General features: G+C 47.8%; 8 protein-coding genes across 12 annotated transcripts; 3 read left to right on the forward strand and 5 right to left on the reverse strand.

Moving 5' to 3' along the window:
• Positions 1-343: 343 nt before the first annotated feature.
• LOC136198534 (glutamate receptor ionotropic, kainate 3-like) lies at positions 344-3,615 on the reverse strand. 3 transcript variants are annotated; one of them, XM_065988511.1, is made up of 12 exons: positions 3,519-3,615; positions 3,345-3,452; positions 3,075-3,287; positions 2,861-3,003; positions 2,700-2,759; positions 2,507-2,635; positions 2,344-2,448; positions 2,182-2,286; positions 1,978-2,124; positions 1,700-1,915; positions 534-1,637; positions 344-484 (listed from the first exon to the last, which is right to left on the reverse strand). In XM_065988511.1, the coding sequence occupies exons 1-12, from the start codon at positions 3,574-3,576 to the stop codon at positions 431-433; spliced, it is 2,442 nt and encodes an 813-aa protein (XP_065844583.1). In that variant the 5' UTR covers positions 3,577-3,615; the 3' UTR covers positions 344-430. The 3 variants fall into 3 exon arrangements, with proteins under 3 accessions (XP_065844583.1, XP_065844582.1, XP_065844584.1); XM_065988510.1 differs by having other exon boundaries at positions 3,345-3,461; XM_065988512.1 differs by lacking the exon at positions 344-484 and having other exon boundaries at positions 580-761; positions 830-1,637; positions 3,345-3,461.
• Positions 3,616-3,904: 289 nt separating this feature from the next.
• On the reverse strand, positions 3,905-7,471 carry LOC136198554 (glutamate receptor 2-like). Of its 2 annotated transcripts, none has more exons than XM_065988535.1 (10): positions 7,301-7,471; positions 6,877-7,203; positions 6,399-6,526; positions 6,280-6,351; positions 6,049-6,222; positions 5,910-5,999; positions 5,751-5,858; positions 5,539-5,697; positions 4,135-5,481; positions 3,905-4,082 (listed from the first exon to the last, which is right to left on the reverse strand). In XM_065988535.1, exons 1-10 carry the CDS (start codon positions 7,407-7,409, stop codon positions 3,990-3,992), a joined length of 2,607 nt encoding a protein of 868 aa, XP_065844607.1. In that variant the 5' UTR covers positions 7,410-7,471; the 3' UTR covers positions 3,905-3,989. The 2 variants fall into 2 exon arrangements, with proteins under 2 accessions (XP_065844607.1, XP_065844606.1); XM_065988534.1 differs by having other exon boundaries at positions 3,905-4,085.
• A 17-nt stretch (positions 7,472-7,488) lies between these two features.
• On the reverse strand, positions 7,489-10,918 carry LOC136198556 (uncharacterized). 2 transcript variants are annotated; one of them, XM_065988537.1, is made up of 11 exons: positions 10,777-10,918; positions 10,615-10,725; positions 10,304-10,549; positions 10,110-10,243; positions 9,771-9,845; positions 9,520-9,714; positions 9,361-9,462; positions 9,212-9,301; positions 9,013-9,159; positions 7,671-8,957; positions 7,489-7,620 (listed from the first exon to the last, which is right to left on the reverse strand). In XM_065988537.1, exons 1-11 carry the CDS (start codon positions 10,844-10,846, stop codon positions 7,558-7,560), a joined length of 2,520 nt encoding a protein of 839 aa, XP_065844609.1. In that variant the 5' UTR covers positions 10,847-10,918; the 3' UTR covers positions 7,489-7,557. The 2 variants fall into 2 exon arrangements, with proteins under 2 accessions (XP_065844609.1, XP_065844608.1); XM_065988536.1 differs by having other exon boundaries at positions 10,615-10,875.
• Positions 10,919-10,951: 33 nt separating this feature from the next.
• On the reverse strand, positions 10,952-13,459 carry LOC136198559 (crk-like protein). The gene is made up of 9 exons (XM_065988541.1): positions 13,303-13,459; positions 13,131-13,250; positions 12,388-12,529; positions 11,996-12,328; positions 11,803-11,931; positions 11,662-11,738; positions 11,492-11,528; positions 11,341-11,427; positions 10,952-11,279 (listed from the first exon to the last, which is right to left on the reverse strand). Exons 1-9 carry the CDS (start codon positions 13,338-13,340, stop codon positions 11,145-11,147), a joined length of 1,098 nt encoding a protein of 365 aa, XP_065844613.1. The 5' UTR covers positions 13,341-13,459; the 3' UTR covers positions 10,952-11,144.
• Positions 13,460-13,543: 84 nt separating this feature from the next.
• LOC136198561 (squidulin-like) lies at positions 13,544-14,402 on the forward strand. Its single transcript, XM_065988543.1, has 6 exons — positions 13,544-13,576; positions 13,627-13,648; positions 13,699-13,842; positions 13,907-14,098; positions 14,148-14,204; positions 14,259-14,402. The coding sequence occupies exons 1-6, from the start codon at positions 13,574-13,576 to the stop codon at positions 14,324-14,326; spliced, it is 486 nt and encodes a 161-aa protein (XP_065844615.1). The 5' UTR covers positions 13,544-13,573; the 3' UTR covers positions 14,327-14,402.
• A 65-nt stretch (positions 14,403-14,467) lies between these two features.
• On the forward strand, positions 14,468-19,743 carry LOC136198558 (uncharacterized). The gene is made up of 12 exons (XM_065988540.1): positions 14,468-14,743; positions 14,800-15,061; positions 15,110-15,215; positions 15,289-15,344; positions 15,391-15,476; positions 15,530-15,650; positions 15,701-15,762; positions 15,810-15,897; positions 15,949-16,456; positions 16,586-18,893; positions 18,943-19,403; positions 19,462-19,743. The coding sequence occupies exons 1-9, from the start codon at positions 14,484-14,486 to the stop codon at positions 16,051-16,053; spliced, it is 1,146 nt and encodes a 381-aa protein (XP_065844612.1). The 5' UTR covers positions 14,468-14,483; the 3' UTR covers positions 16,054-16,456; positions 16,586-18,893; positions 18,943-19,403; positions 19,462-19,743.
• Positions 19,744-19,836: 93 nt separating this feature from the next.
• On the forward strand, positions 19,837-21,134 carry LOC136198560 (forkhead box protein N1-like). Its single transcript, XM_065988542.1, has 4 exons — positions 19,837-20,145; positions 20,193-20,235; positions 20,284-20,461; positions 20,515-21,134. Exons 1-4 carry the CDS (start codon positions 19,844-19,846, stop codon positions 20,853-20,855), a joined length of 864 nt encoding a protein of 287 aa, XP_065844614.1. The 5' UTR covers positions 19,837-19,843; the 3' UTR covers positions 20,856-21,134.
• On the reverse strand, positions 20,844-24,657 carry LOC136198557 (vinculin-like). Its single transcript, XM_065988538.1, has 19 exons — positions 24,550-24,657; positions 24,386-24,493; positions 24,132-24,303; positions 23,813-24,063; positions 23,496-23,760; positions 23,280-23,443; positions 23,133-23,225; positions 23,012-23,084; positions 22,805-22,950; positions 22,615-22,680; positions 22,383-22,559; positions 22,189-22,324; positions 22,044-22,135; positions 21,863-21,986; positions 21,717-21,802; positions 21,522-21,637; positions 21,336-21,468; positions 21,193-21,283; positions 20,844-21,138 (listed from the first exon to the last, which is right to left on the reverse strand). Exons 1-19 carry the CDS (start codon positions 24,607-24,609, stop codon positions 20,951-20,953), a joined length of 2,541 nt encoding a protein of 846 aa, XP_065844610.1. The 5' UTR covers positions 24,610-24,657; the 3' UTR covers positions 20,844-20,950.
• Between the last annotated feature and the right edge of the window lie 63 nt (positions 24,658-24,720).

The following is a 24,720-nucleotide window of genomic DNA, read 5'->3' on the forward strand; positions in this document are numbered from 1 at the left end:
AAGTGCAAAGTGGAATTGCATTAATTAACGGTTTGGTACGGCCCCCGTTCAAAAGTAAGGAGTGCTCACGATTAGAATATCTATGACGCCCGTCGATGCGATCTTGCACGGTGAACGATCGCGGTCCTCAAAGGAAGCCCCGCTGGATCTTCTTACCTGCGAGTCTGAACCAGCAGCAAAAGACGGCTGCCGTTCGGCCGTCGATGACGGCAGAGACGTCGTGCCGATACTTTGCGTATCCGGGATCGTCTATTACGTCTATGGTCTGACGGACACACCACCAGAGATATAAAAGAGACACCACGTGGTAATTTGAATTTGTGCCCCCCTGCGTCAGGTCTCATTTTCAATTGCGACTTTTATATTGGGAGCGGGCGAGGCATATCTCAGCAGTGCTAATACAACGAACTGCGAGCAAAAGCAATAAATGTCACTGATTAGTTAGATCACCATGCCATTGTCTTTTTTCAATTTCATCACTTGCCTGCGAGACAGACACTTAAAGAATTAATTAGACTACGCCATGAACTTACGTTTTTTTTCTGCGGTGGCTCCTCTTCAGATCTTGGCACTCTTGGGTTGAATGAGCCACCCCTGAAGTTGAACGTGAACCTGTGAAACAGAGCTACCAAAAAGGCGAGAGCGATGCCCACAGCCAGCAAAATAAACACGCCGACCATATTGATCACGTCCACCTGTCCGGTATCCGACAATGTAGGTCCGCTATCGCACTCGGCCGCATCGAACCAATCGGCCGAAAACTGCTCGATGTTCCCGCGATCGCGAATCTTTAGTATTTCTATCGAAAATCGATCGCGATATGGCATACCCTTTGGCATGACAATGCCGTATCCATGTCTGTTGAAACTTCGTCCAAGCACTCGAGTGCTGCACGGTCTCTTGGTGGTAAGATATTGCAGTGTTGGCGCGTCCCAGATGAAAACGTAATCTTCGCCTGTGGGTAGAATTCCTGCCCCAGCTCGCCTTATGCCCTCCGAACTGTTATCGACCATCGCACTGGGTGTATTCATCATAAACATTCCCATCGTGTGGTAAGTGTCAATTGGAGAATTGGCGAAGAAGCTCTCGACGGCCGAGCCTTTCACTGTGCCGTAGGGAACCTGAACCTGAGCTGCTAGGTCGTCGATAGATGATATACCGTTTGGAATGCGTTGAAAAGTGAGAAAAGCGGCCAAATTTGCTGTGTACGTTGCCACGAGGATCATGACGAAGAAATACCAAATGCCGATAAGAATTTTAGCTGGAAGAAACGTGGCTCCCTCTGATCCCTGCTGCATTGCGGTCGTGAAGAAAAACCAAACCGATTCGTATAGTTTGTAACGAAAATAGTGAAAACACCCGTGACGATTTTCATGAAGATCGCGAGTCTCTTGCAAGCGCGATGGGGTGATCATCTGGAGAAGAGGCAAAGTTAGACTGGCAACGAAGATGAAGACGATAGCAAGAATCCACAGGCGAGGGGACAAAGGATCGAGAAATGCAAAGTAAGTTGCAGTTATCGGATGAGGCTTTGAAGACATGAGCATGAGTCCGGAGTCCATCCAAGGTTTCGTGAAGTCGACGTGCTTCTGACGATTAGCCGTGATCATTATGGGTGCGACAGCTAAATCGGCCCTCTAGTGGGTCGGAAAGAAAACGCTTATTGATTTAGACTCGAGTGCTTTCTCTCGCCTCTTACGCAGTGCACAATTTCGCCTAACAATCCTCCCGGTTCTGCTACCCCGCGCCTCGTTGTGTGAAAATCTCCGTACGTTCCGTCGGGAGAAAGTCCAAATGTGTATGTGAAAGGAAAACCCGTTGCATCCATATTCTTTTTGAGCAGCTCCATCATGTCCACGAGAAATCCCGTGTACCGGGGAGTCGAGTTCTTGTTGTAAAACAAGAACGGCGGTTCCTAATAGTACATATTGTATACAGACATCAAATATTTTCTGATTTCTAGAAGAGCACGCTTGCCTCGATTGTTACAACACGAAAGTGATACGAGCCATTTACTGGAGCTACTGGTTGGCACTCCACGAAGTCTCGCCTCTTTCGCGAATACGTTTTGAGTGGATCTTTACCGCTGAACATCACGAGCTTACCACCATTGTATACACCAGCCTTAATGAATTAAAATCCGCCTTCTATCCCCCATACGATCTAAGTGTAAATTCCTACCTTATTGAGAGTGTCGCTCAAACTAAATATATTGTATTGATCATAAGTTCTGCCTTTGAGGTAGCTGTCAAACCGAATGGGGCCCCCAGCAGTTAGACCATCAAGCTTCATTGCCAAGTATCAATAGATAGATAGATAGTAGAGGATCTCTTCTGCGCCTACCTTTTGGGCTTGATTTCTGATAGCCTGGAGAGTGAGGTCTGATGCGTTCATCTCAATAAGATAACTTAGTAGGAGAAGTCCGTCGTGCAGATGCATAGCGGTAGGCTAATTACAAAAGTGAAAACTTAGCTTAGCCTCAATTAACATAAAGAAGCGAGCTGACCAAGATCTCCTTAGAAAACGAATTGACAAGCCATTCATGAATCGTAGCATTGTGAGAAAAGCTTCTTGTCATTCCGAAGAGGTGAACACCAAGTGGAAAAAGTGTCTTAGGATTGTTTTGAAGCAAAAGCTACATATAGAGAAATAAAACCAGCCCTGTTAGCTATAAGAATACACTCCAGAAGCTTCATTACCCTTTTGGTAACATCTTCCGTGAATATCCAAGAATTTAAACCTTTCCACTCCGACAGAGCCTAGTAGAACAAAATGTGAATTGCGCAGAATTTCACAGCGGAGAGGAAGGACAAAAATGTCTTGACCTTTCCCCCTCCAAGTCTAAGAATATCTAACTAACCGATTTTAATCTCTCAAAACAGGTGCTAGTTGAACAGTGAACCACTATGGCATCACTTTCACTTTCACGTCTTCTCCAACGCGTTTTAGTCGTCAAAGGTCGGATCACAAACACGTCAAAATCCGGAAGTTGGGAAGAGGCATCTTAGAGCAAAAAGAAACGAAACAAAAAGACTTATCCAGTATATGCTTCGATTCAAGGCCCATACTAGTACCATCTGTCCACAGTTCTAGCCACTGCCAACCGTTCTGCGTGGCTATTTCTTTCGCAACGTTCAATTGGCCCTCGACAGAGTGTCCCATCCCGACAAGCGTGCGAGAGTATTTGAATGCGAGTACAGGCGTCGTAGCCGTCGCCGCCGCCGGAAAAGATGCTCGTTGCAAGCATTCAGGCGTAAGATGCATAGAGTTCGTCAGTTCGTAAGAGACTTGTTGAAAAAGAGAGCTGGTGAACTTGACGTGCGCGCCAACTAATGATCTCGAACCTTCGTGGCAGCCTTTCTCTTTGCCAACGACGGTGATGTTTTGCACTGTCGGATTCATCTCGTGAACACTCCTGACGATGGCTTCCATAAAAGGCTCGGAAAGGAGGTCTGCGTCATCTGCACACCATCATTTTGCGCAAACCTTGCCCATGTGGCTAGGGTAGTTGTACTTACCTGCAGAGATAGAGTTGATAAGAAATAGAAGACCAAAGAGTCTTGCTACGAAGGACATTCCGGCGATCTGCCTTTGGACTTGAAAGTGACTAACTGTTCGTTCAGGAACGATGTATCAACTTTAGTACTACAGTACTGACGTCAGGAACACGTTGCTATAAATATCGTTAGGCACAGAAATAGAGCTACGAATAAATGCGAGCTCCACAGTTACGAAGTGCAGTGGGATTGCATTAATTAACGGTTTGATACTGCCCCCGTTCAAAAGTAAGGAGTGCTCATGATTAGAATATCTATGACTGGGTCTCAATAGCTCTGAGACAAGCTGACGTTGAATCTTTAGTATCGAAACATTTTCAGCCTAGAGATGTTGGGGAAACTCTAAATAAATAGGAAGCGGAGTCTCATATTTATTCAGAATGTCTCAGACGGGTCTCGGCCGCCCAATTAAAATATAAATGCAATACAACATTAGACCCACGACGTAGTAAAATCGCTAAGGTTGCCCAAATAGCTTACGTAGCCGTTTTCTACTTTCTTCTCACTGTCCTGCCGCTCAGGAAGCTGCTACACAAAATAAAACACATTAGCAGGGAAAGAAATTAGTTGGACGTACCTCCGTCGGGATCACACTAGCGAGAGTAGCAACAGCAGCAGCATTAGAAGCGGACATTCTAACGGACTTTGGCCGCTTACGTGATTCCGATTTATATATGGCGAGACGAATGACAAGGGCGAGAACGAAAGCCAATCCGAGAGCGAAAGCCAACACAATAAAGACGCCAATCATGTGCTGAATGCCGACCTGATCGGCATCGGTCGTCGAACTACTCTCGTCGACGCACTCACCGGCGTCAAGCCAACGTCGACTCGCATCCTCCATCCAACCCTCGCCGCGCATTTTGAGCACTTCGAGCGTGAAGTTTCGCAAGTATGCCGCGTGCTGCGGCATAGCGATGCCGTATCCCTGCTTATTAAACGTTCGACCGACAATTCGCGACTTGCACGGAATCTGCGACTCGAAAAACTGCAATATCGGCGAATCCCAGATAAAGACGTAGGTGCCGTTGGACACGCGATTGAACCCCTCGATCGCCGAATCGACCATATTTTCGCCGTTCAACGACATAAACCGACCCATTGTCTTATACGTCTCGACGCTGGAATTGACAAAGAAAGCCTCGACGCCCGTTTCCTTCACCGTCCCATAGGGAACGTCCGTCTGCTGAGAAAGCTGATCGACCGTTTCGATAGTCGACGGTATTTTGCTGACGGTCAGAAACGCCGCCAAGTTCGCCGTGTACGTCGAAATGGTGATGAGCGTAAAGAAGAACCATCCGCCGACGGCGATTTTCGCCGGCAGCTGTCGCACGCCTTCGGGGCCCTGCTGCATCGCCGTCGCGTACAGATACCAGAGCGCCTTGTAGATGCGTATGCGAAACGACGTTCCGCCCCATTTGCAGTCGGGAAAGATCTTTCGCTTCTTCGCCTCCGGATCGCCGAGGGCGAGAATGTGCTGGAGCACGGCGACGGCGACGCTGACGCCGAACCACGACAAAACGATCGCAAGCCACGTGAGGTTCGAGAAGGGGTCCATGAAGGCGAACAGGCGCGTGTGAGCCGGTTCGGGTTTCGTCGCTAGGAGGCCCAACCCGATGTCCATCCACGGTTTCGTGAAACTGATGTATTTCTCGCGAGTTGCCGTTATGGTCAGCGGCGCCAAGGCGAGATCCATTTCGCATCGAAGCATTTGACCGATCATTCCACCGGCCGTCACCGACCGATCCGCGTCTATTTTGATGCGACCGTACGTTTCGTCCGGAACGAGGTGGAGATCGTATTCAAAGTGGAGACGAGTGGAGAGCTCTTCGGCGAAATCAACGATGAGTCCGGTCAGACCATTTTTATGTGTTCTGCCGGGAAAAAACTTTTTTTCGGGATCGGAATAAAGAAACGGAGTCTCCTAGATATGAAAAAAAAAATGGTCTAGTCCTTTTAGGGAAAGTCTTGATTGATTTACCACAATAGTAGTGATATTATAGTAACTCTTCGACTGTGTCTTTGCCGCCTCGTCACACCGATTCCCCACTGCTCTTCTGTTTCTATGATGATGAGGAGAAGGAGGTTCTGCTTTGGGCTCTGTTGTCCACAGCAGCCTCCCTTCCGTGTACCAACCAATCTACATCCAAGGTATATGTTTCTTCGTGCGTTTATTAATTATTTATTATTTACCCTCTCCTGTTTTGATGAGCTCAGTTCGAGAATCTCATAACTGGGATGAATTCGACCGCGGAGGTCCGAATCGAAGACTATAGGACCGGCTGCTCCAACCGCATCCGACTAGGATGAATAGGAAATAGAGCAACTATATTCGCAATATAGCATACTTACATGTCGAAGCCGATTCGGCAGCGTCGACATATTCCCCGGAGCGAGAGTGTTTAGCACCAATACGGCGTCGTGCAAGTAAATTACATCCGCCTTGAAATTCATTATATTATTACAAAGAAATGATAATATATGTATGTACCAGAATTTCAGCGTTTGTTTCGTGGGAACAATGTGCCAATTGCGTGCAATTGGTCGCCTTTTCGAGCAGACTACTCAGCTGCCTGTACACGGAATTTCGAGGAAAGTCTCGTCGCATTCCAATTATGGAAACTCTCTTTGCATAACCGTCCCAAAAATTGACGTCATGATGTACCTTATTTATAGTTCATTACAATTTCCTCTAATCACATTTATTTGTTAGAGGTCTGACTTTGTTGGTAACGTCTTCCGTGACGATCACGTCGATTTTTGCACGAGAAGTCGAGCCAATGAAGCGGAGTACCTGGCAAAATATTAGCCTCAAGGAAAAAAAATTGACTATATTCATACCGATTTGAAATGCTGATAGCAATCGATTGTAACGCAGTGAACAAGCAAGACAGCGTTCTCGTCTTCTAGTTGCTGTAAATCGCTCTGAAAATTGTCGTCGGGGCGAAGGTAGCCATGGCAATCGAACGCTACAAAGGGATTGATAAAGGGAACGTAGGATGTGGTCGCTACGGCGGTCATTTATTCGCATTCATTGTTTGATTACAAGACTACTACGAAGGACTTTCTATACGCATACGCCAAAACGTGTAGGAAAGACGAGGACATATGTATGCATAGCGGTCAGTTAGAAGGGTTCAGTATGTATAGAATGCCACGTTGTAGCCTTGAGTTCAATCTCTCTATGGCGATCTACAGTGTACTAAACGTTCTACTTTGATCTTTACTTTGTGTCGAGCATATTACGAGAGTTAGATCGATAGAAAATGCTTTGCGATTGACTGCTCGCAAGGAAGTGCGAATAATACTACACACTTACCAGGGATGGCGTCGCTGATGCACCAGAAGCGCGAAATGGCGCGGGACTCGATGATTGCTGAAGCGACGTCGACGAGGCCGCGCACAGACGCCCCGAAGCCAATTCGCGGGGGGCCGGGGCCCGTCACCACGGGAAAGCGGAATTGAAACGGTTGTCCGGTCGGCGCCGTTCGACGCATGTGAAGCGAAATCACAGCGTCGTTGGCAAAGTCGCGCTTCACGCTCGCGTTCGTCACTTCGAGACGAGCGATAGACGACGAGAGGAGCCACGCAGCGGTCGCATTGAGAAAATCGACGGTTTTGGAATCGTAGCCGTCGGCGTGAACGACTAAAAAAGGAGAGGGAGGGTCGATCCCATAACTCCTTTTGCTTTCCTCATGTCGCGGCGCGCGCGCGCGCGCGCGATTGCTGGCGTTTCGACTTACCGTACGAGGGTAATTCGACACCGAACGCGAGCGTCGCGCTAAGAAAGAGCCACAGCGCGACGTCGAACGAGCGTCTCCGCAGATTTCGTGTCGAAACGCCTGATGCCATCAGGCAAAGAAGAGACTTTGCGCGAACGAAAGAAAACACCGTTGGCTTCCTTTCGTGACCCGTAGATGACGTCGAGAGACATCTGACACTTGTCGATTCGATTCGAATATAATAAGCTAATAATGTCTGTCTTTTACTTACGAACTAATTATACGTACGTCGTTTGAGATAAAACGTCAACGCCGCCGTTGTCAGTGGTCCGCGTCTCCTCCTTAAAAACAAATTTACGGCAAAAATTTGACGTATCGCACGCGTTAAAACCTCGGCTCCATTTGCGGCTTTTTCTCTGACTTCGCAAACACTCGTCGCAACGACGATCCGAGTGAAAACGGCGACGGCAAAAGCGACGCCGACACTCGCCGCGAGTACGACAAAAACGCCGGTCAAGTGCTCGAAACCGATTCGATTGACGTCGGAGGCCGACACGCCGGCGTCGCCGTCGCCGACGGCGCACTCGCCCGTCACCAGCCAATGAGGCTTCCGCTCGTCAATCCATCCATCTTTACGAAGTCGAAGCACTTCGAGGGAAAAGTTTTTCAAGTAGGGCATGCCGTGTGGCATCACAACGCCGTAGCCCTGATTGTTAAACTTTCGTCCGACCGTGCGACCATTGCACGGCGTACGCGATGCATAGAACTCGAGTATGGGCGAGTCCCAGACGAAAACGTACGAGTCGTTGTCGCTGCGAGCGCGCTCAATTCCTTCGATCGTATTATTTACCATTGCTGACGGATTCACCTGCATAAATTTGCCCATGGCACTGTACGTTGGTATGTTTGATTTGTGGAAGAACGACTCGACGGCGGTGTGTCGCACCGTGCCGTAAGCCACTTCAGTCTGAGCGGCGAGCTGATCGGCGGACGTTATGCCATCGGGAATTTTCTGCACGGTCAAAAACGCGGCCAAATTGGCCGTATACGTCGAAATGATGATGAGTGCGAAGAGAAACCACCCGCCCACGGCGATTCTCGTCGCAAAACGATTGACGCCTTCGGCGCCCTGTTGCATTGCCGACGCGTAGAGATGCCAACCGGCCTTGTACGTCCTCAAGCGAAACAAATCGAAGGCGCGACCGGCACGCGTTTTCCATTTCCGTCTCGGACTGACGACGATGACGTACTGGAGAACGGCGACGGCGACGCTGACGACGACCCAACTGATAACGATTCCGCCCCACATGTCGTTCGTAAAGGGATCCATGAACGCGAACAGATCGGTGCCTTTCGGCTTCGGCTTAGCGGTGAACAAGATCAAGCCGATGTCGAGCCAGGGATGCGTGAAGTCGACGTATTCTTCGCGAGTGTCCGTTATTGTCATGGGAGCGATGCACAGGTCGACCGTGCAGTTGAGGAGTTGACCGATCATGCCGGACGCTTCTTCGACCGTTCCGTATTCGTCGTCCGGAACAAGACTGATGTCGTAGGTGAAGTCGAGTCGATTTGATAGTTTTTCGGCGAGATCGACGACGAGACCTGTCAAATGGTTTTCTGTGTGAAAGTCACTTGGGTTGACGCGTCCCTGGGGGTCGTAGTAGACAAATGGAGGCTCCTTGGAAAACAGAGATTCAGGGAGAAGAAAAAAGAATCGATTTCTTTTGCCTTACCTCTATCGTCGTTATTTTAAAATGATATTTCGAGTTTCTTTTTTCGGCTGGAAGACACTGTTGAAAGCGCGACGGCGACGTCGATCTCGTTTGGCGACGTTTTGGCGACGAAAGCCAGAGCAATTCGCCGTCAACGTAACGAGCAATCTATAGAGAGTCGATTATATGACAATGCAAGCATCTCAACCGATCGTTGTGCCTTCTCCCGCTTGTTTTCCGTAAAGCGAACAACGTCATATTGCGGATGAATTCGTCCCAACCAATCGGGGTCAAAAACGATTGAATCAAACTAAAAACGTTGAAGTCGTAAGCCCCCACAGGGCTTCCTATGTTACTGGTAATACTCACACTGCTGACAATTTCCGTCAGATGAGACCGTCCCCTTATTGCAGCTACTTCCATCAGTGAATTCAGCACCAAAAAGGCGTCATTCAAATAGAACATGCGAATCTTTACACCAAAATCAGTTAATTAATCATTATTAGTAGTGCTTCTCCTAAAACGTACCAGTGTCTCTTCTTTGTTCTGTCTATTGCAATTGGTCAAGGCGTCGCTGTTTCTGCTGCAATTAGCCGCGTTTTCTAAAACGTTGGCGAGTTCTTTTACAAGTGGACTCCTTGGAAGACGTCTTGTAATTCCCGTAAATTCTGGTTCCAATTTTCTTGTATTAGCCTTCGTCCAAAAAGCGACGTCGCTATAAATCTGTCAAAGTAAGGATCAGTACATATAAGAGTATCTATCAATCCAACAACGTGAACCTTTATTGTCAACTCTTCCGTTAGAACTATTGGTATGTCAGTGTTTTTATGTGAATCCAGTAGTAGATTTAGAATCTAGAATGTGAGAGAGCCCAGGACCATTAAAAAATGCCTGCGAAGGCAACAGGGCGCGCAATGCATCAAGATTTGACTGGAGCGCGCTCTGTGCAAACCGGGGTGGGTAAGCGGAGGCGGGTATAGCTCTAAGTTAGAGCTATGTGTGCCCTTAGCTTCCAGGTCCTCCAGGAAACGTTAGAGCCTCTATAACGTTTCCTAAACGGGGAGGACCTGGAAGCTAAGGGCGCACGTTGATCTGCTTAGACAAAAAACTCTAACTACCTGCATTAGGTTCCTGTAGCAGGCCAAGGAAACGCAGTGCGCAAAGAAGGCGTCGTAACGATTTTCAGCCAAATGCTCTATTATTTTCCAATCTTCCCAATTAAACGCATTTTGACAGGCGAACACCAAACTCACTGCAAGAGCGTTTTCAACGTTTTGAGAAGCATACTAGTAGTAGCTACAAGAGATCATACCAGAGTCCGAATCAATTAGACAGAGAATTGACCCGTGGTCTCGAAGAAGACTTTTAACTACGGAAAGTTGACCTTTGTCGGAATGACCGAGTCCTAATAAGGCAACACTTCGCTCCGGATCGTGAAGCGGAACAGCGACCGCCGGGAAACGAATTCGCCCGCTCGCTTCAGCGGCACCTCGACGTTTCACCAGGCACTCAGACGACTCCAACTCAATCCAGGGAGAGTCAAAGGAATCGTTGCAAGCTAGCAACACGCCCAGTAAATAAACGAAAGTCCCATAAGAACAGGATGTCGAAAACTGCACGTACTCTGGTATTGGATTATTCTCGACCCTGATAAGGACGAAGAGACTAGCCAGCGCACAGTCTCTTCAAAGACAAAGGAATCCAATAAGCGATCTCTTCCTCTGTAGTAAAGAACTAGGAAAGAAATGCGAGGCCAAAGAACTATAGCCTCCCCTCCTGCCCTACCTTGTCCAGGTGACGATTCAACACCAGGTAGGCGAAACGAAAAGCAAAAAAGTAACAAAGAAAGCCACATACGGATCGCCACTGCCCACAACCCGCCGCCCTCTCTATCATAATACTCTCACGCGATACCGGGTGACCAGAGGGTGACCGCCACTTATATACCGCGCGCTAAAAATATTTCAGAAATTTTAAAATTTCTCCATATTTACGTTGTACAGCGATTACGAACAGAAATATAAAGCAAACCCAGTCATGAATACAGATGATAAATGGGAGGGAGAGGGAGGGGGGGAAAGGGGGTAGGGGAAGCTCGTCAAACGAGATGATAGTCGACTATAGAAACGTTACGAGTAATAAAAACCTTTCAACTACGCCTTTCCGTCACTAAAATCGCCGTCTAGCAGTTCGACGTGAGTAAAAGGAAAGTAGCCGCGCTTGCCATTCAACTCGCCTTCCCACAAACCGTTCTCGTTCTGATTAATCACTACGATGATGTCATTGGTCTAGATTCGACACGGAGTGGCTACAGAGGAGCGAGCGAGCGTGGTACGAGTGCGAACTCACCTTGAATGACAACGCTGCTCTATCGTACGCATTGGCTACCCTGTCCATTATAGCTCGCGCTTTTGCGGGACCTGACGACCGTCGGTGCTGGAAGTGAAAGAGAAAAAAAAAGATCTAAAACGAAGGTACAAATCTATTTCCCACGGTTTACCTGAAGGACATCCTGCGGACGCTGCTGCCCCGGGTAGCTACGAACCCCAAGCATTATAATAAATATTAGAAATTACACGTGAACCTCTCTAGGGGGATCAGACGATTCTTTAGGTAAAGACTCGCCTTTCCCAGAGATTCAAGTGAAACAAAATTGGGGGGTCTACTTACGGATAATGCAATATCGAGTCCGTCCTTGCAGGCGCTCTCGTTACGACGTGACTCGGAGGAGCTGGCTCGGGCGGCAGCTATATAACGCAGACGTCGAAGAACAATATTAAGGGGAGCTCTCACATCCCAATTTAAATGCACCGGTTCAACGTATGGCGTGGGAATTTGCCCCCTTCGTCCGTCGGGATGCTGAGCGTACCACCACTGCTCTTCGTCTTTTCTCAGTATCACCATAACGTCGCCTTTCTGAAAGGGCAAGTCCTCGGGATCCTAAACGCATTCCCCTCGGGTCAGAGCACACAAAATCAAGAGTCGTAAAAAAAAGTGAACGCACTTCGGATTCAAACTTGTATAGAGCTCGAACGCGTTCCGCCGGCCGTGCGCTGGGATTGGAAAGCGGCGGCTGCTGCATCTGAGACGGCGGCATCGGTAGTCGTTGCATGGGCATTTGCGACGGCGGCTGCATCATGGGGAGCTGTTGCGGCACCGGCTGCGCCTGCGGCGGCGGCTGCTGCATACTAAACGGCGGTAACTGCGCGTGAGAGGGAAACTGGCCTGGTGGGGTGGGATACGCCGCCTGCGGCTGCGGCTGCCCTCCTGGTGGTAGTGGCGAGTAGGATCCGGGCGTTGGTTGCTGAGGCGGAGACACGGCCGGCGAACGGGATGCCTACAGATGAGCAACATGAGTGACCTGACGTCGGGATGGATGAGAGGGTTCGGTCTTACGATTTCTACGAGGGTTGTCGTGTCTAGGAAGTGCTTTGTGTAGAAGTCGATGACTTCCGGGATGCTGTGGAACGTCTGGTCGCCGATGATGTAGATGCCACCACGACGATTGATGATGTAGTGACTCACTTTGCCGCTCTCGCTGGAAGGAGAGAGAAAAATACGTATATGGTACGCAAAACCGTTAAACGCACGTCTCCCAACCCTTTATCTAAATTTCCAACTATGCTCTACATTAGGCCTTGCGCCTGATGTTAATATACAATTTATATAATCTGAAGAGCGTGACAATCGGAAACTCTTGAGGGTATTAGTTATGTCTTTCAATCATCAGCACGCTTCATAGGATACTTATTAGTGTACTCAGTAATCAAATATTCACACTCGCTCTACAGTAGTATGGAATCCCAATACTTCCCAGTTCAAATGTTCTGCTTGATGGGCATGTTGTTGTTTTTTTGCAACAGGCGAGAACCCTTCTATTTACGGGGCACCACTCGATTTCTACTACAGATATCAGGGTCCCTAAAGCGTAAGACGAGTGCTAGAACACGCCTACTGCGAAGCGACATGCGACGACTTGGCGAGAGAACAAAGATGGACCGTGAAGGGAGGAGGACGTCCCGTATAATCTCAAGCAACAGGAAACTTGCACTGCGGCGACGAGTCGCAAAGACGCGACAAAACCGCACGCTTTGCGATCATTTTCTCCGTGAGCGCTACCTACGACGCGATTCGCTTACCTGACCGACAAGACGAAGTCGCCCGGACACGAGGTCGACTCGCGAACGAGATAGAGACCTGGTCGCTTGCCTTGGAGGATCGATTCGGTTCTCGCACGATCGATGCGGCCGTGATACCACCTGCGGGAGGCGTTCGACGATCGCGTTTCGGGGGTTTTTCGCGACGGCGTACTGGAATTGTTCCAAATTCGGCCCCGAAATCTGCGCCATTCAGTCGATTTTTGCTCGGCGGGCCCTTTCGTCGACGACTGCTTCCTACTGATCGATGGAGACGCTTCGAATGGGCCGAGATGGTGGAGAGGGGCACCCAGCTAGAGAACGCATGCGTGCTAGGCTATGCAGCGGCGAAGGAAATCTTTCGACGTCGATAACGCACGTCGATTGCCGCCCACAGATTATCCACAGATTGTTGACATCACGTGATTACTACAGCAAGAAAAGAAATGGTACTGTACGCTATTCCCTTCCTTTTCTGGTTTCTTATTTCTTTTCTTAGTCTTGCACTTCGGCGTCGAAAGGTAGACCGTGTCTGTGGACGTCTAGCACGTCGATTATTCACTTTTCCCAGGCAATCCCGACATTAGAGACGCCTTCCACCTTTTCGCCGTCGATCGACTCAAATCGTCCGATCTCGACCAAGTCCTACGATGCCTGGGCATCAAAGCGGCCGATCGCGAAACGATACGGGAGAAAATTCAGCAAGAAACGGGAGGTAATCGGGTCGATCTTGAACACGCATGCTCTGTTACCTCTTTGGGGCTCTTTCTCATATGTAGAAGACAAGCCGATCGATTGGAACACGTTTGAGGCGATCGTCGGCAGTTTCATGGAGAACAGCGGGCCGCGCGAAGACGAACTTCTCGAAGCATTCAAGGTATTTGATCGCGAAGGCAACGGGACAATCAGCGCCGCCGAATTGAAGCATCTCGTTGCCGGCGCATCGTCAGATGACGAAATGGAGGCCAATAGTACAATTGAACCATTTTTTCTGCAAAAAGAAATTTTGAAATTTTTTAGTTGAAAAAATGATACAGGATCAATTTGTTGACGGTGATGGCCAGGTCAATTATATTGGTGTGATTTGAAAATGTCTGCCTTACGTAAAAAATTTAATTCGTTGCTTTTTAGAATTTATGCAAGTCATCAACAAGATGGCAGCTACAAAACAGTGGACAGCTGAAATACAGAAACTTTGATTTGCTTTAGCTTATAGCGCTTTGTAGTAATACAGTATATTTGACCTCCATTTAATGAATAAAAAGGATCGATCATGTGGACTTACTGTAATTAGGTTTGAGAGACGCCTCCAGCTTCAATGCGCACCACGCCATACGGGCTCGCTCCATATCTGAGATGGTAAAGAAAACAAAGGCTATCAAAGGGCGCAGGGCTCTTACCAAGTCGGCTGACAACAAGGCGACGGCGTCTTGGTTTTCCTTGAGTGCCGTTGTCGTGGGTTTGGGTGCAATCGGATTGGGCTGCTTCTATTATTTTGCCTATGGGAATCAAGAGTCATTTTCGCCAAGAGGTGTACCTAATCGGACTCTGGATCACATTGATAGACGCTCCAATCTCAGCCTTGAGGAATTCATCCGCCTCTACGACACCAAGTGGTGGGATATGACCATCTCGTTGAGACCTAATCTCACTTTTGATGCTCTTCCCCAAGGCCAGTACTAATCACTGATGCCATGACCGATTGGCCTGCTAAAGCGAAGTGGAGCTGGCAGTACTTTCTCCAGCGCTACGGCGGGGAGAAAGTGGCAATGAAAGGCGTTCACGGGAAGTTAGAAGACGGCGAGATGTTGTCCGTTACCCTAGGCACATTTTACGAACACAAGCACGAGTCGACGTTTTCGACGTGGACGTACATCAGCGACGAACTGTTCATTCCAACGCGACCTGAATTGGCTAAGGACATAGGAACTCCTGTAGGAGACAAGTCATTTGAGGCATCTATTTCTTACTCTATTGTGTAGGTGTATATGAAGGAGAATTTCTTCAAGCTGCTGCCTAAAGACCTTCAGCCGTGGGATAACATGCTTCTGTGGGGAACCAAGCATTCTCGTTCAGCTCTCCACATCGGTAAACCTAAAAATAGAAGAACCTAGGACTCCACAGTCACCTGTTGAGTGCGCTTTAATTTTTTTAATTGTAGACCCATATAATTGGACGGGAACTAATGCCGTTTTGCAAGGCGTTAAAAGATGGAAGGTTCGATCTCTCAGTTGCTTGGAGCTAATCTTTGACTATTTCACAGCTTTACCCACCTGGCCAAGATCATCTCTTGTACGTTAAGCGAAATAAGTACTGTGGATTTCCTCTTGACTGCTTCAAATACAATAGGTTTGTCAGATATGTGCTATTCTAAATAAGAGGTTGTTCCTTTTTTTTTCCAGTGAGGTTGATGCCTTTGATCCTGATTTGAAACGATTTCCTCTTTTCGCTCAAGCAAAGGCACTCGAATTCGACCAAAAGCCCGGTGAAATGTTAATGATACCATCAGGATGGTTTCATCAGGTACAGAAATAAATCTACAGAAAAAAACTTTTTGATTAGCCACTAACTAGGCATACAATCCAGAAGAGTGCCTAGCGGTCAGTAGCCAATTTTTCAACAGTCAAAATGCCAGGTACAAAAATCAGACAGACCTCTGTCTTCTACATCGTTCTCGTACAGATTGGTCATGGAAGAGATCTTCAAGGTGGGAGATATCAAGAAAAACCACCTGGCCAGCGAGTACACCTCACAGACACCAAAAGACCAGGCGCGGCTTTGAACTGACTCAGTAATCACATCTCACCTTGGTTTGATTTAGGTTCAGGCTATGGTAAAAGCCATACCAAAGCACGTCATTAGAAAAGGAAAAGAAGTGACGAAAACGGTACTCGATCAATTTCGCTCAAAAACCGCAGGACGATAAACAAGGACGACTTTCATTTCGCTCCTCTTAATACATATTCCTAGCCAAGCAACCAACGACAGACGCAGACTCATTACGTCACATGTCACGACGTGACTGGGCAATACCTATAGGGCGCCAAGTCAGGACGTGACGGTGGAATCTAATTGTGCACCTGTCGATAGCGAGACCGTTGCCTTCACTCGATCAGTCACTTGGTCCGTCGATACGCAGGCCCCAGAGACGACAACGGGTCGGCTAGACACGCGATTCGATAGTTCGATTACAGGGGATCACCTCCAAAAGAGAGACCGAACGAGTCCGAAACGTTTATGGCATTGTTGCTCGTTTCAATTGCCTGCCTATGCGCCATTACCCGTCATATGGCAACAGCGGCCGTTCTATCTTCTACCCTCGTCGTAAGGTAAGCCTTCGTGGTTCCATTTGGGTCGTTCAAAAAACATGCGGTTCCTATTCCCCTCCTCTTCCTCATTGGGCCCTGCGCGCTCTTTGCCTATTCTGTCCCTTCTTTATCTATGGGGGGCTGTTTTAGGACAAGTTCTGGCGGTTCACGCGAATCTACGGGCAGTAGTGGACCAAGTCTATCACACTTGACGTCCTCCACTGTGCTAATCGCTCCTACGTCCGGTTTACCTTCGACGCGAACCATAACAGAAGCTCCGGCGGGTCTTCTTGCAGATTCATTGCAACCGCCTGGCGCAAGTTTTGGCCACGAGCCGGTAACTTCCTCCGTTCAAGATGCACATACAAACACCGTATTATCTGTCGTATCAATGAAACCGTCCAGTACCATCGTTTCCTTGCCTTCGGTTTCTTTTTTGTCTTCGAGAGCGACTACAACGAAGCAAGATGCCCAGGAAACGACAAGTCACACGATCGTTTCTCAGCTATCTGTGTCAGAGAGTGCCACAGAACGATCCACATTTACGAGAGGGAAATCTGTTTTACTCCATGCTAGTACAAGACTATCTTATTCAAGCACTCACCGTTCTACCGGTTTCAATTTATTGGAGACTTCAATTTCGTCGACTTTCTCAGCCGTTCCTTTCTCGTCGCTACATTCAAGTAAAAGAGCCTCTTATTTACTGAATACCTACGTTTCCACCGGTTCCAATTTATTGGGGGTTGATGCGACGAGGAGGAGGAGGAGTTCACTTTCAACAGAGAAATCGGCCTTCTCAACCGTTCTTCTCTCTTCGCTACATTCAAATAAAAGAGCCTCTTATTCACTGAATACCTACGTTTCCACCAGTTCTAATTTATTGGGGATTGATACGACGACGACGACGACGACGAGTTCACTTTCAACAGAGAAATCGGCTTTCTCAACCGTTCTTCTCTCTTCGCCACATTCAAATAAAAGAGCCTCTTATTCACTGAATACCTACGTTTCCACCAGTTCTAATTTATTGGGGATTGATACGACGACGACGACGACGACGAGTTCACTTTCAACAGAGAAATCGGCCTTCTCAACCGTTCTTCTCTCTTCGCCACATTCAAATAAAAGAGCCTCTTATTCACTGAATACCTACGTTTCCACCAGTTCTAATTTATTGGGGATTGATACGACGACGACGACGACGACGAGTTCACTTTCAACAGAGAAATCGGCCTTCTCAACCGTTCTTCTCTCTTCGCCACATTCAAATAAAAGAGCCTCTTATTCACTGAATACCTACGTTTCCACCAGTTCTAATTTATTGGGGATTGATACGACGACGACGACGACGACGAGTTCACTTTCAACAGAGAAATCGGCCTTCTCAACCGTTCTTCTCTCTTCGCTACATTCAAATAAAAGAGCCCCTTATTCACTGAATACCTACGTTTCCACCAGTTCTAATTTATTGGGGATTGATACGACGACGACGACGACGACGAGTTCACTTTCAACAGAGAAATCGGCCTTCTCAACCGTTCTTCTCTCTTCGCCACATTCAAATAAAAGAGCCTCTTATTCACTGAATACCTACGTTTCCACCAGTTCTAATTTATTGGGGATTGATACGACGACGACGACGACGACGAGTTCACTTTCAACAGAGAAATCGGCCTTCTCAACCGTTCTTCTCTCTTCGCCACATTCAAATAAAAGAGCCTCTTATTCACTGAATACCTACGTTTCCACCAGTTCTAATTTATTGGGGATTGATACGACGACGACGACGACGACGAGTTCACTTTCAACAGAGAAATCGGCCTTCTCAACCGTTCTTCTCTCTTCGCTACATTCAAATAAAAGAGCCTCTTATTCACTGAATACCTACGTTTTCACCAGTTCTAACTTAGTGGGGATTGACACGTCTTCACTTTCAACAGAGAAATCGGCTTTCTCAGCCGTTTTTGTCTCTTCGCTACATTCAAGTAAAAGACCATCCTATCATTCCACCAGTTTCAATTTGTCGGGGACTGCTACGACAATTACTTCATATTCAACAGAGAAATCGGCTTTTTCAAGCGTTCTTTCTTCCTCTTTGCTACGTTCGAGTACAATCTCGCCGCCTCGTTCAATTTTCTCTTTTACTAAATCGGTTTCATTTCCTGTTGTTTCAACTACTGCTTCCAGTTTGTGGTCCTCAACGACCAGACAGTTCTCTAGTGGCAGTAGCAGCAAAAACAACGTTGTACGTAGCTCACTAACCCACGCTTCTACGGAAACTCCTCCATCATCCCAATTCTCAAGACCACAGCAGCCAATATTCATCTCAATCCTACCAATATTTTCGAGCAGTACCTCATCGAACATATTGGTTCCGTCTCCAAGTCCTACTATTGTGCCTACTACTATACTATCAGTGGCTGACATAGCACTACAGATACACGATCTAAACTGCATGGTGAGTAAACATAAAACTTCTTGCCTGTATGCTAACGTCTTGACTCCAGATGCCCGACGTTCTACAGCGGGATATAAAATCGTTTCTCCTAAACATAATGACGTCGTCATGCAAGTGTCAACTCAGTGAAAATTTGGCTTTATTTGACGTGACCTTCAATTGTGACAGTGACGTATTCCGAGCCAAAATTCAAGGAACCGAAAAATTCAACGCTTCCTTCTTCGTGGAAAAAATTGATAAGTATCTTCGTCGTCAGCCTGGGATAAGCATAAACTTAAACGGAGCGAATTACACAGTCAGCCTTTGGAAAGAAACAAATGAAGAATCAACAGAAGACGTTCCCGTAGCTGCCATAGTCGGAGCTTGTCTAGCAAGTCTGATTGTTCTCGGTGTCATATGTTTTTTGGTGTTTCTGCATCGACGCAACGGAAGAGATAGAAGTAGCTCCGAGTCTCAAGTCACAACAGTGGCAAAACGATGGAAAGAGCCAGACAAAGCAGAAAAAAGAAGGTTGAGTACAGTGACAATAGTTTTTCGCAGTTGATTAATTAAAATGATCTTATTGCAGGAAAATGAACGCCATAGCTGCCTCAAATGGGTGGTCAAAGAGCACTAACAGAAGCAGAAAAAATGGTGTAAGTGAAGTTGTAGACGGTGTTGAGGAAATGCCTCTCAACAACATGGTTCAAACCTCAATTGAAAAAGAAAAGGACTGACAGTAGTAGTACAGTAGCACTGACAATAGAAGCAGATTGGCGTTCTGCTTCCAACTTTTGTAAAGCGCTGGCATAAGGCTTGCTATAGCTGCAAAATAGTATGTATTACAAAGACAGAGTTATGACAAACGTAATGGTATTGTACCTGTGCAAGTATTTTGATCCGGGGATCAGAAACGCAGTCACTAATTATCCAATCACAATCAGAAACGAGCGTTTCAATTTATGGTTATAATGTCTACCTTATCTGCTACTCTGCCAAACGACAGAACTTCTTGCATCTATCAAATTCCGGGAGATTTGGATTTAGCCAGCATGGCTTGGCTGACAGATCTTCAGCTACCTCTTTCGCCTATAGGATTGTCAACGCGAAAGAATAGACACCAAACTACCTTAAAAGAGGCAAATAGCCAGAAACGACGTTCAAGCAAACGCTATCAAAAGCCTGCTCTGTCAGCAGCTTGTCTGGCAACCATTTCAATAGCAAACAGCACGACGGGGTCACTATCACTCGTTTCTCTCTACCACTCTATATCGTAAATACGACTGCACCTAGACCTCAATATTTTCCAGTCTCTTTTAGGACGAACTTTCCATACTATACCTACGCAAAAGACGATTGGCGGGTAATATTACTAACAAGAAAATTGTTTAGTTAGAGAACCTTTTTCTAGAAAGAACTAAGGGACGTGTTAGATACGAATGCGGGGTTCATACGAATTGTCAACGTAGACGACGGCGGAGAACCGACCTGGGCGGTTAGCCCAGAGCAATTCTGCGAATGCCAGAAGGCTATTGCTAACGCTCTACAAACCAACGAGTCTCGCCTAATAGCCACAATGGCTAATCCTGGTACAATATGAGACCAAACGTCTGATGACCCTATCTCTATCCTACTATTCAAGGCTCTCTGCTTCAAACTGCTCCCTTTCGTACGCCATACGAGCCATCCGACGGACGACTGCCTCTCTACCCCTCACCCTCATCCGACTGTCAATTAGTCAACTCCTCACCTTCCTTTTCACCGTCGCCGTCGACGACGAGACAGGAGCCAAATGATCTCGGCAGCCCGTCTCATTCGGCTCTCTTTCCCCAACTCACGTCGGATCTGACGGGCAATCTCGCTCTCTCGTCCTACTGCACGACAGCGACGCCGATTCGAGAATGTCCCCGACCTCCGAAGACGTCACCCTTCGGTCAAGGATCGCCTCTAACGCCCCAAAGCGACAAACTCTTCAGTACCTAACTAGAAATCTTACTAAAAGCAGTAGACACCAGCAAATCAAGAAACAAAAAAATCCCCGTTGCGCATGCATGGTACCTTGGACTTCTCAATACCCTTCAGTAGCCGACTGATATTCGACGACCTTGAGCGCCTTTCTTCTTCCAGATCAGTGCAGCTATCGCTGAACCGGGACGGAGTCGAATGCAGGCGGCTTCAGACGCACGAATCACGTCTTTGACGGTACGCATGAGATTCTCGGCATTTCCCACGAGCATTTCAGTGGCGTCGGCATCTGCTTTCCCGTCTAAGAAAGGCCGAGGTTGGAGAACAAAAAGAAAAAAAGCGAGGAATTATTTGCCTCCTCCTCCCATTGAAGTGGCCTTGACAGTAGCGAGAATTTTCAGCTGAGTTGATATAGTGGGAATGCGATCGAGCAGTTGAAGAAGATTCTAGAGACTCGCGCTCTCTCAATGATGTGACGCTGTAGGAGCACTCCCTTACCGTTTTGGCTCTTTTGTCCATGCAAGCCTCGGCAATCTGACGAGCCAGCTTCAAAAGGTCCTGCGCGTCCAAAGCAATTTCCTTCGCCGTTCGTATAAGATCGGCTTTGCCGCGGACTTCACCGGATTCCCCTCTGAATTGGGGTCACGTTTCGAGGTCCCACGCGATCGATTATCCTATACCGACCTCATGTACTTGGACATCATTGCCATTTTTCGTGCCATCTGCTTCACGAGGCTAATGAGATTGTTTTCCTTTTCGTCCCACTGGTCGGCTTCGTGGAAAACGCTAGCGGCAGCGTGCTAGAGACACGCGACGGGAGGGGAGGGGGAGGGAGAGAGGGAGATGAGCAGTCAGTTTGATGCTTCTGGTATGAATCACATGTATAGGATTTTCTTCTTTAGAAGGAAGTGGAGCTCGCAGTAGGTCCTCTGCTTCTTGCATTTCTGCAGGCAGGAGCAGGGCAGCTGATACGAGCAAAAAACGCACGTTGATAGAACGTCTAAGCAGGTTCCTTTCTGCCTTACGATCTTCTGGCGGTGGAGGAAGTTCAGGAGGCTCCTCTTCTTCCTCGAAATCGGGAAGAGGAGGACGAGGTGGAACCCAGTTATCTTCAATAACGGCGCGCACAGCGGAGACTCCTTCTGACACCTGTAGGATGGCCAAACTAAAGAAGAGGAGGCTGAACGACCAAAGTATTAGATTTACCTTGTCAGCTGATGTGCAGAATTTTCTCTGAATGTCCTTATTCTGTGGCGACGTTACAACAGCGCGTGCCTCCACGACCATAGGAGCAACGGCTAAGCGCGGCAGCAGTTATAAAGAAGTCGCGCACGCCGCTTTGAACTCTCACTTTTTCCCAGTGCTTCCGACGCTGCTGACAGTTTGGCGACGTAGTCTGAATTCTCCGAATTGTCGGCTTCGACTTGAGCCACTTGAATCACCCTGTTGGCCTGTCTAGCCACGCTGCTCGCTTTCGCAATTAATTTCTAATTCAAGGTAAGCGAGAATGAACAAGGGCCCCTCCTCGTCCATTCGCCCCTCTACCATCGGATCTTCCTCGGCCAATGCTATTCTCTTCGCCTCTTTTACATCTGCCTGGACCTTGGCTTCGGAAACTTTCATGAACTCCAAACTATCGACGACACCGTCGACTGATTTGGTCATTGCGTCGGCGGCTTGAAGCCATCGTTCCTTCGTGGTGCGGAGGTAGTCTTTCGCCGGCTAGCCCACCCAAACGATTCTATTCTGACTGACACATTTTCTATTATGTACGTACCTGATTGTCGGGATTCTCCAGGACAACTTTTGCGGCTGGAACAACGATATCAGATAGCTCCTTCAACTGCAAAACAAGTTGTAGTATAGCTTAAACCCAATGACCACCGGTCTATTAAAAAACGAGTGCTTCTACACTATATGTTAAGACGGCTGCTAATCTATTCATCTCTACAGGCTGTGTTACGCACTTTCGCTGCCTGTTGTCTCAGATCCGCCGCCACCGCGTCACTGCAGCCTCCAGAGCTCGCTATCAGTTCCGTTGTCTCGATTAGCTGCTCTGCATGAGCTTTGAAGTCTTTCGCTTTTTGAGCAAAGTTCTCCTGGCGGTTGGGAACTGTTATTTTTTATGTAGATAGTTGAAAAAAACGCAAAGAAACTAAGAGGAGACAACGCACCGCTAATATCCGCCAGTGCCGCCTCTTCAAGAGCTTTGATTGGTCCACCCACATTAACAAAGTCAGTAGCAACCTTGAGAAAAGAAGATTGAGACGAACTAATTGTTAATCTAATACTGACCTTTTCAGCCAAAGCGCGTCTGAGTTCTTGTTCCAATTCTTGCAATTTGACAGCGGCAGCATGAGCCAGGGCTCTCGCGTGTCGACTATTACCCTAAAAAACCATTAGACAACTTAGAGAGAGTCAATTGATCTAATTATAACTCACCTCTCCTTTGGCCTGCAACTCACTCAATTCCGCCAGTATCTTATCCAATTCATCACAGGCCGCGTTCAATTTATCACGGGTCTCGGCCGAAGCCGCGTGACTAGCAACGCGTCTACCCTCAGCAATGCACTTTCGCACCGCTTCAAGAGTCTGCGGACTAATATCTAAGGAGATGCATTCTAGGTTTATGTTATAGAGTATGGGTGATTTCTTTGCCTCCTGAGGCCAAGGCATCCTGAGCCTGGTGGAACATGTGAGCCAAAGATGCCGCTGATCTCGCGCCCGCATCCCCAACTTCCTCTTCCACGTACGTTTCGGTCAATTGAAGAACGCGTATGATTTCTTCGATGGAAACGTAAAGTTTCGTAATGACGTGATCGCGTCCGAAGCCGGCTTCCTTTAGCCCCGTTGCTCCTTTTTTGGCAAAGACGAGACAGTAGACCTTGATGGATGATATCAGAATGGGAATCTGTTCTCTCACCTAAAAACAAACAATCAAAATTTTTTTGCTTTTAGAAATTCTTTTTGTATACGGTGCGAAGTTCGTCTTTGAGCATTAGGGCGTGTCTGAGATTGGTCAGCTCAGGATGTCGCGATTCCACCACTTTCATCATGCTCGTCATTCCAGGCGTGAGATTTTGCAAAAACGTCGCCAAATCGGCTTCGACGTCGATCACTTTCGCCACGTCCAGATACTCCTGCACATTTCGACACATCTTGATCATTTTCCGCACTTCCGATCGATCGGCGCACACGAGCAAATCCGACATGCCATTTATGACGCCTGAAAAAAATCAAAGAGTGTTTCGAGACGTCACACGTAGTTCCCGTATGTTACAGAAGAGTTTTCACCTCGAGCGCCGTCGAGCAACTTCCGCTTTCCCTCGCGCGATCCCTGATCGGCTTTGAGCAGTCTCGCCGCGTCGTCGAGGTCCGTCGACGCTTGCTTGACCATTTCGACGCTCGGCGGCAGTTCGACTTTGAATTCTTCGTCGTTTGTCGTGGAAACCATCCCCGTGGCGACCTGAGGCGAGACGGGGAGAGAGAAAACAGACGCATTGCGTTCTCAGGAATGAAATGGTGGGAGGGGCTTAGGAAGCTCTTGCCTCGACGAGGTTCGATACGGCGAGTCCTACGCCTTTGACGAGAGGCGTCAGGTCTTGCTTCAGTAGGCCCGATTCGGCCTGTTCGTGAAACAGGACCAATTGGCCGACCTACGTTGCGAGGGCACGTAATTTAGTCGTAATGCCGGTTGAGACGCGCGTTTCACCTGTTGTGAAACGGGCTCGATGACGCTTTCAAGCGTTTTCGTGTGGAATTTCACGGGCATTGTCTGTTCGGCGGAGGCGAAGAGGGAACAAAGGTCCGGGTGCGACGATACCAGGATGAATGCTCGCGCTACACAAAAAACCGCAAACTGACGTCATTTTTTAGTTCGTAA

Source organism: Oscarella lobularis, chromosome 19 (genome assembly GCF_947507565.1).
Source record: "Oscarella lobularis chromosome 19, ooOscLobu1.1, whole genome shotgun sequence".
NCBI lineage: Eukaryota > Metazoa > Porifera > Homoscleromorpha > Homosclerophorida > Oscarellidae > Oscarella > Oscarella lobularis.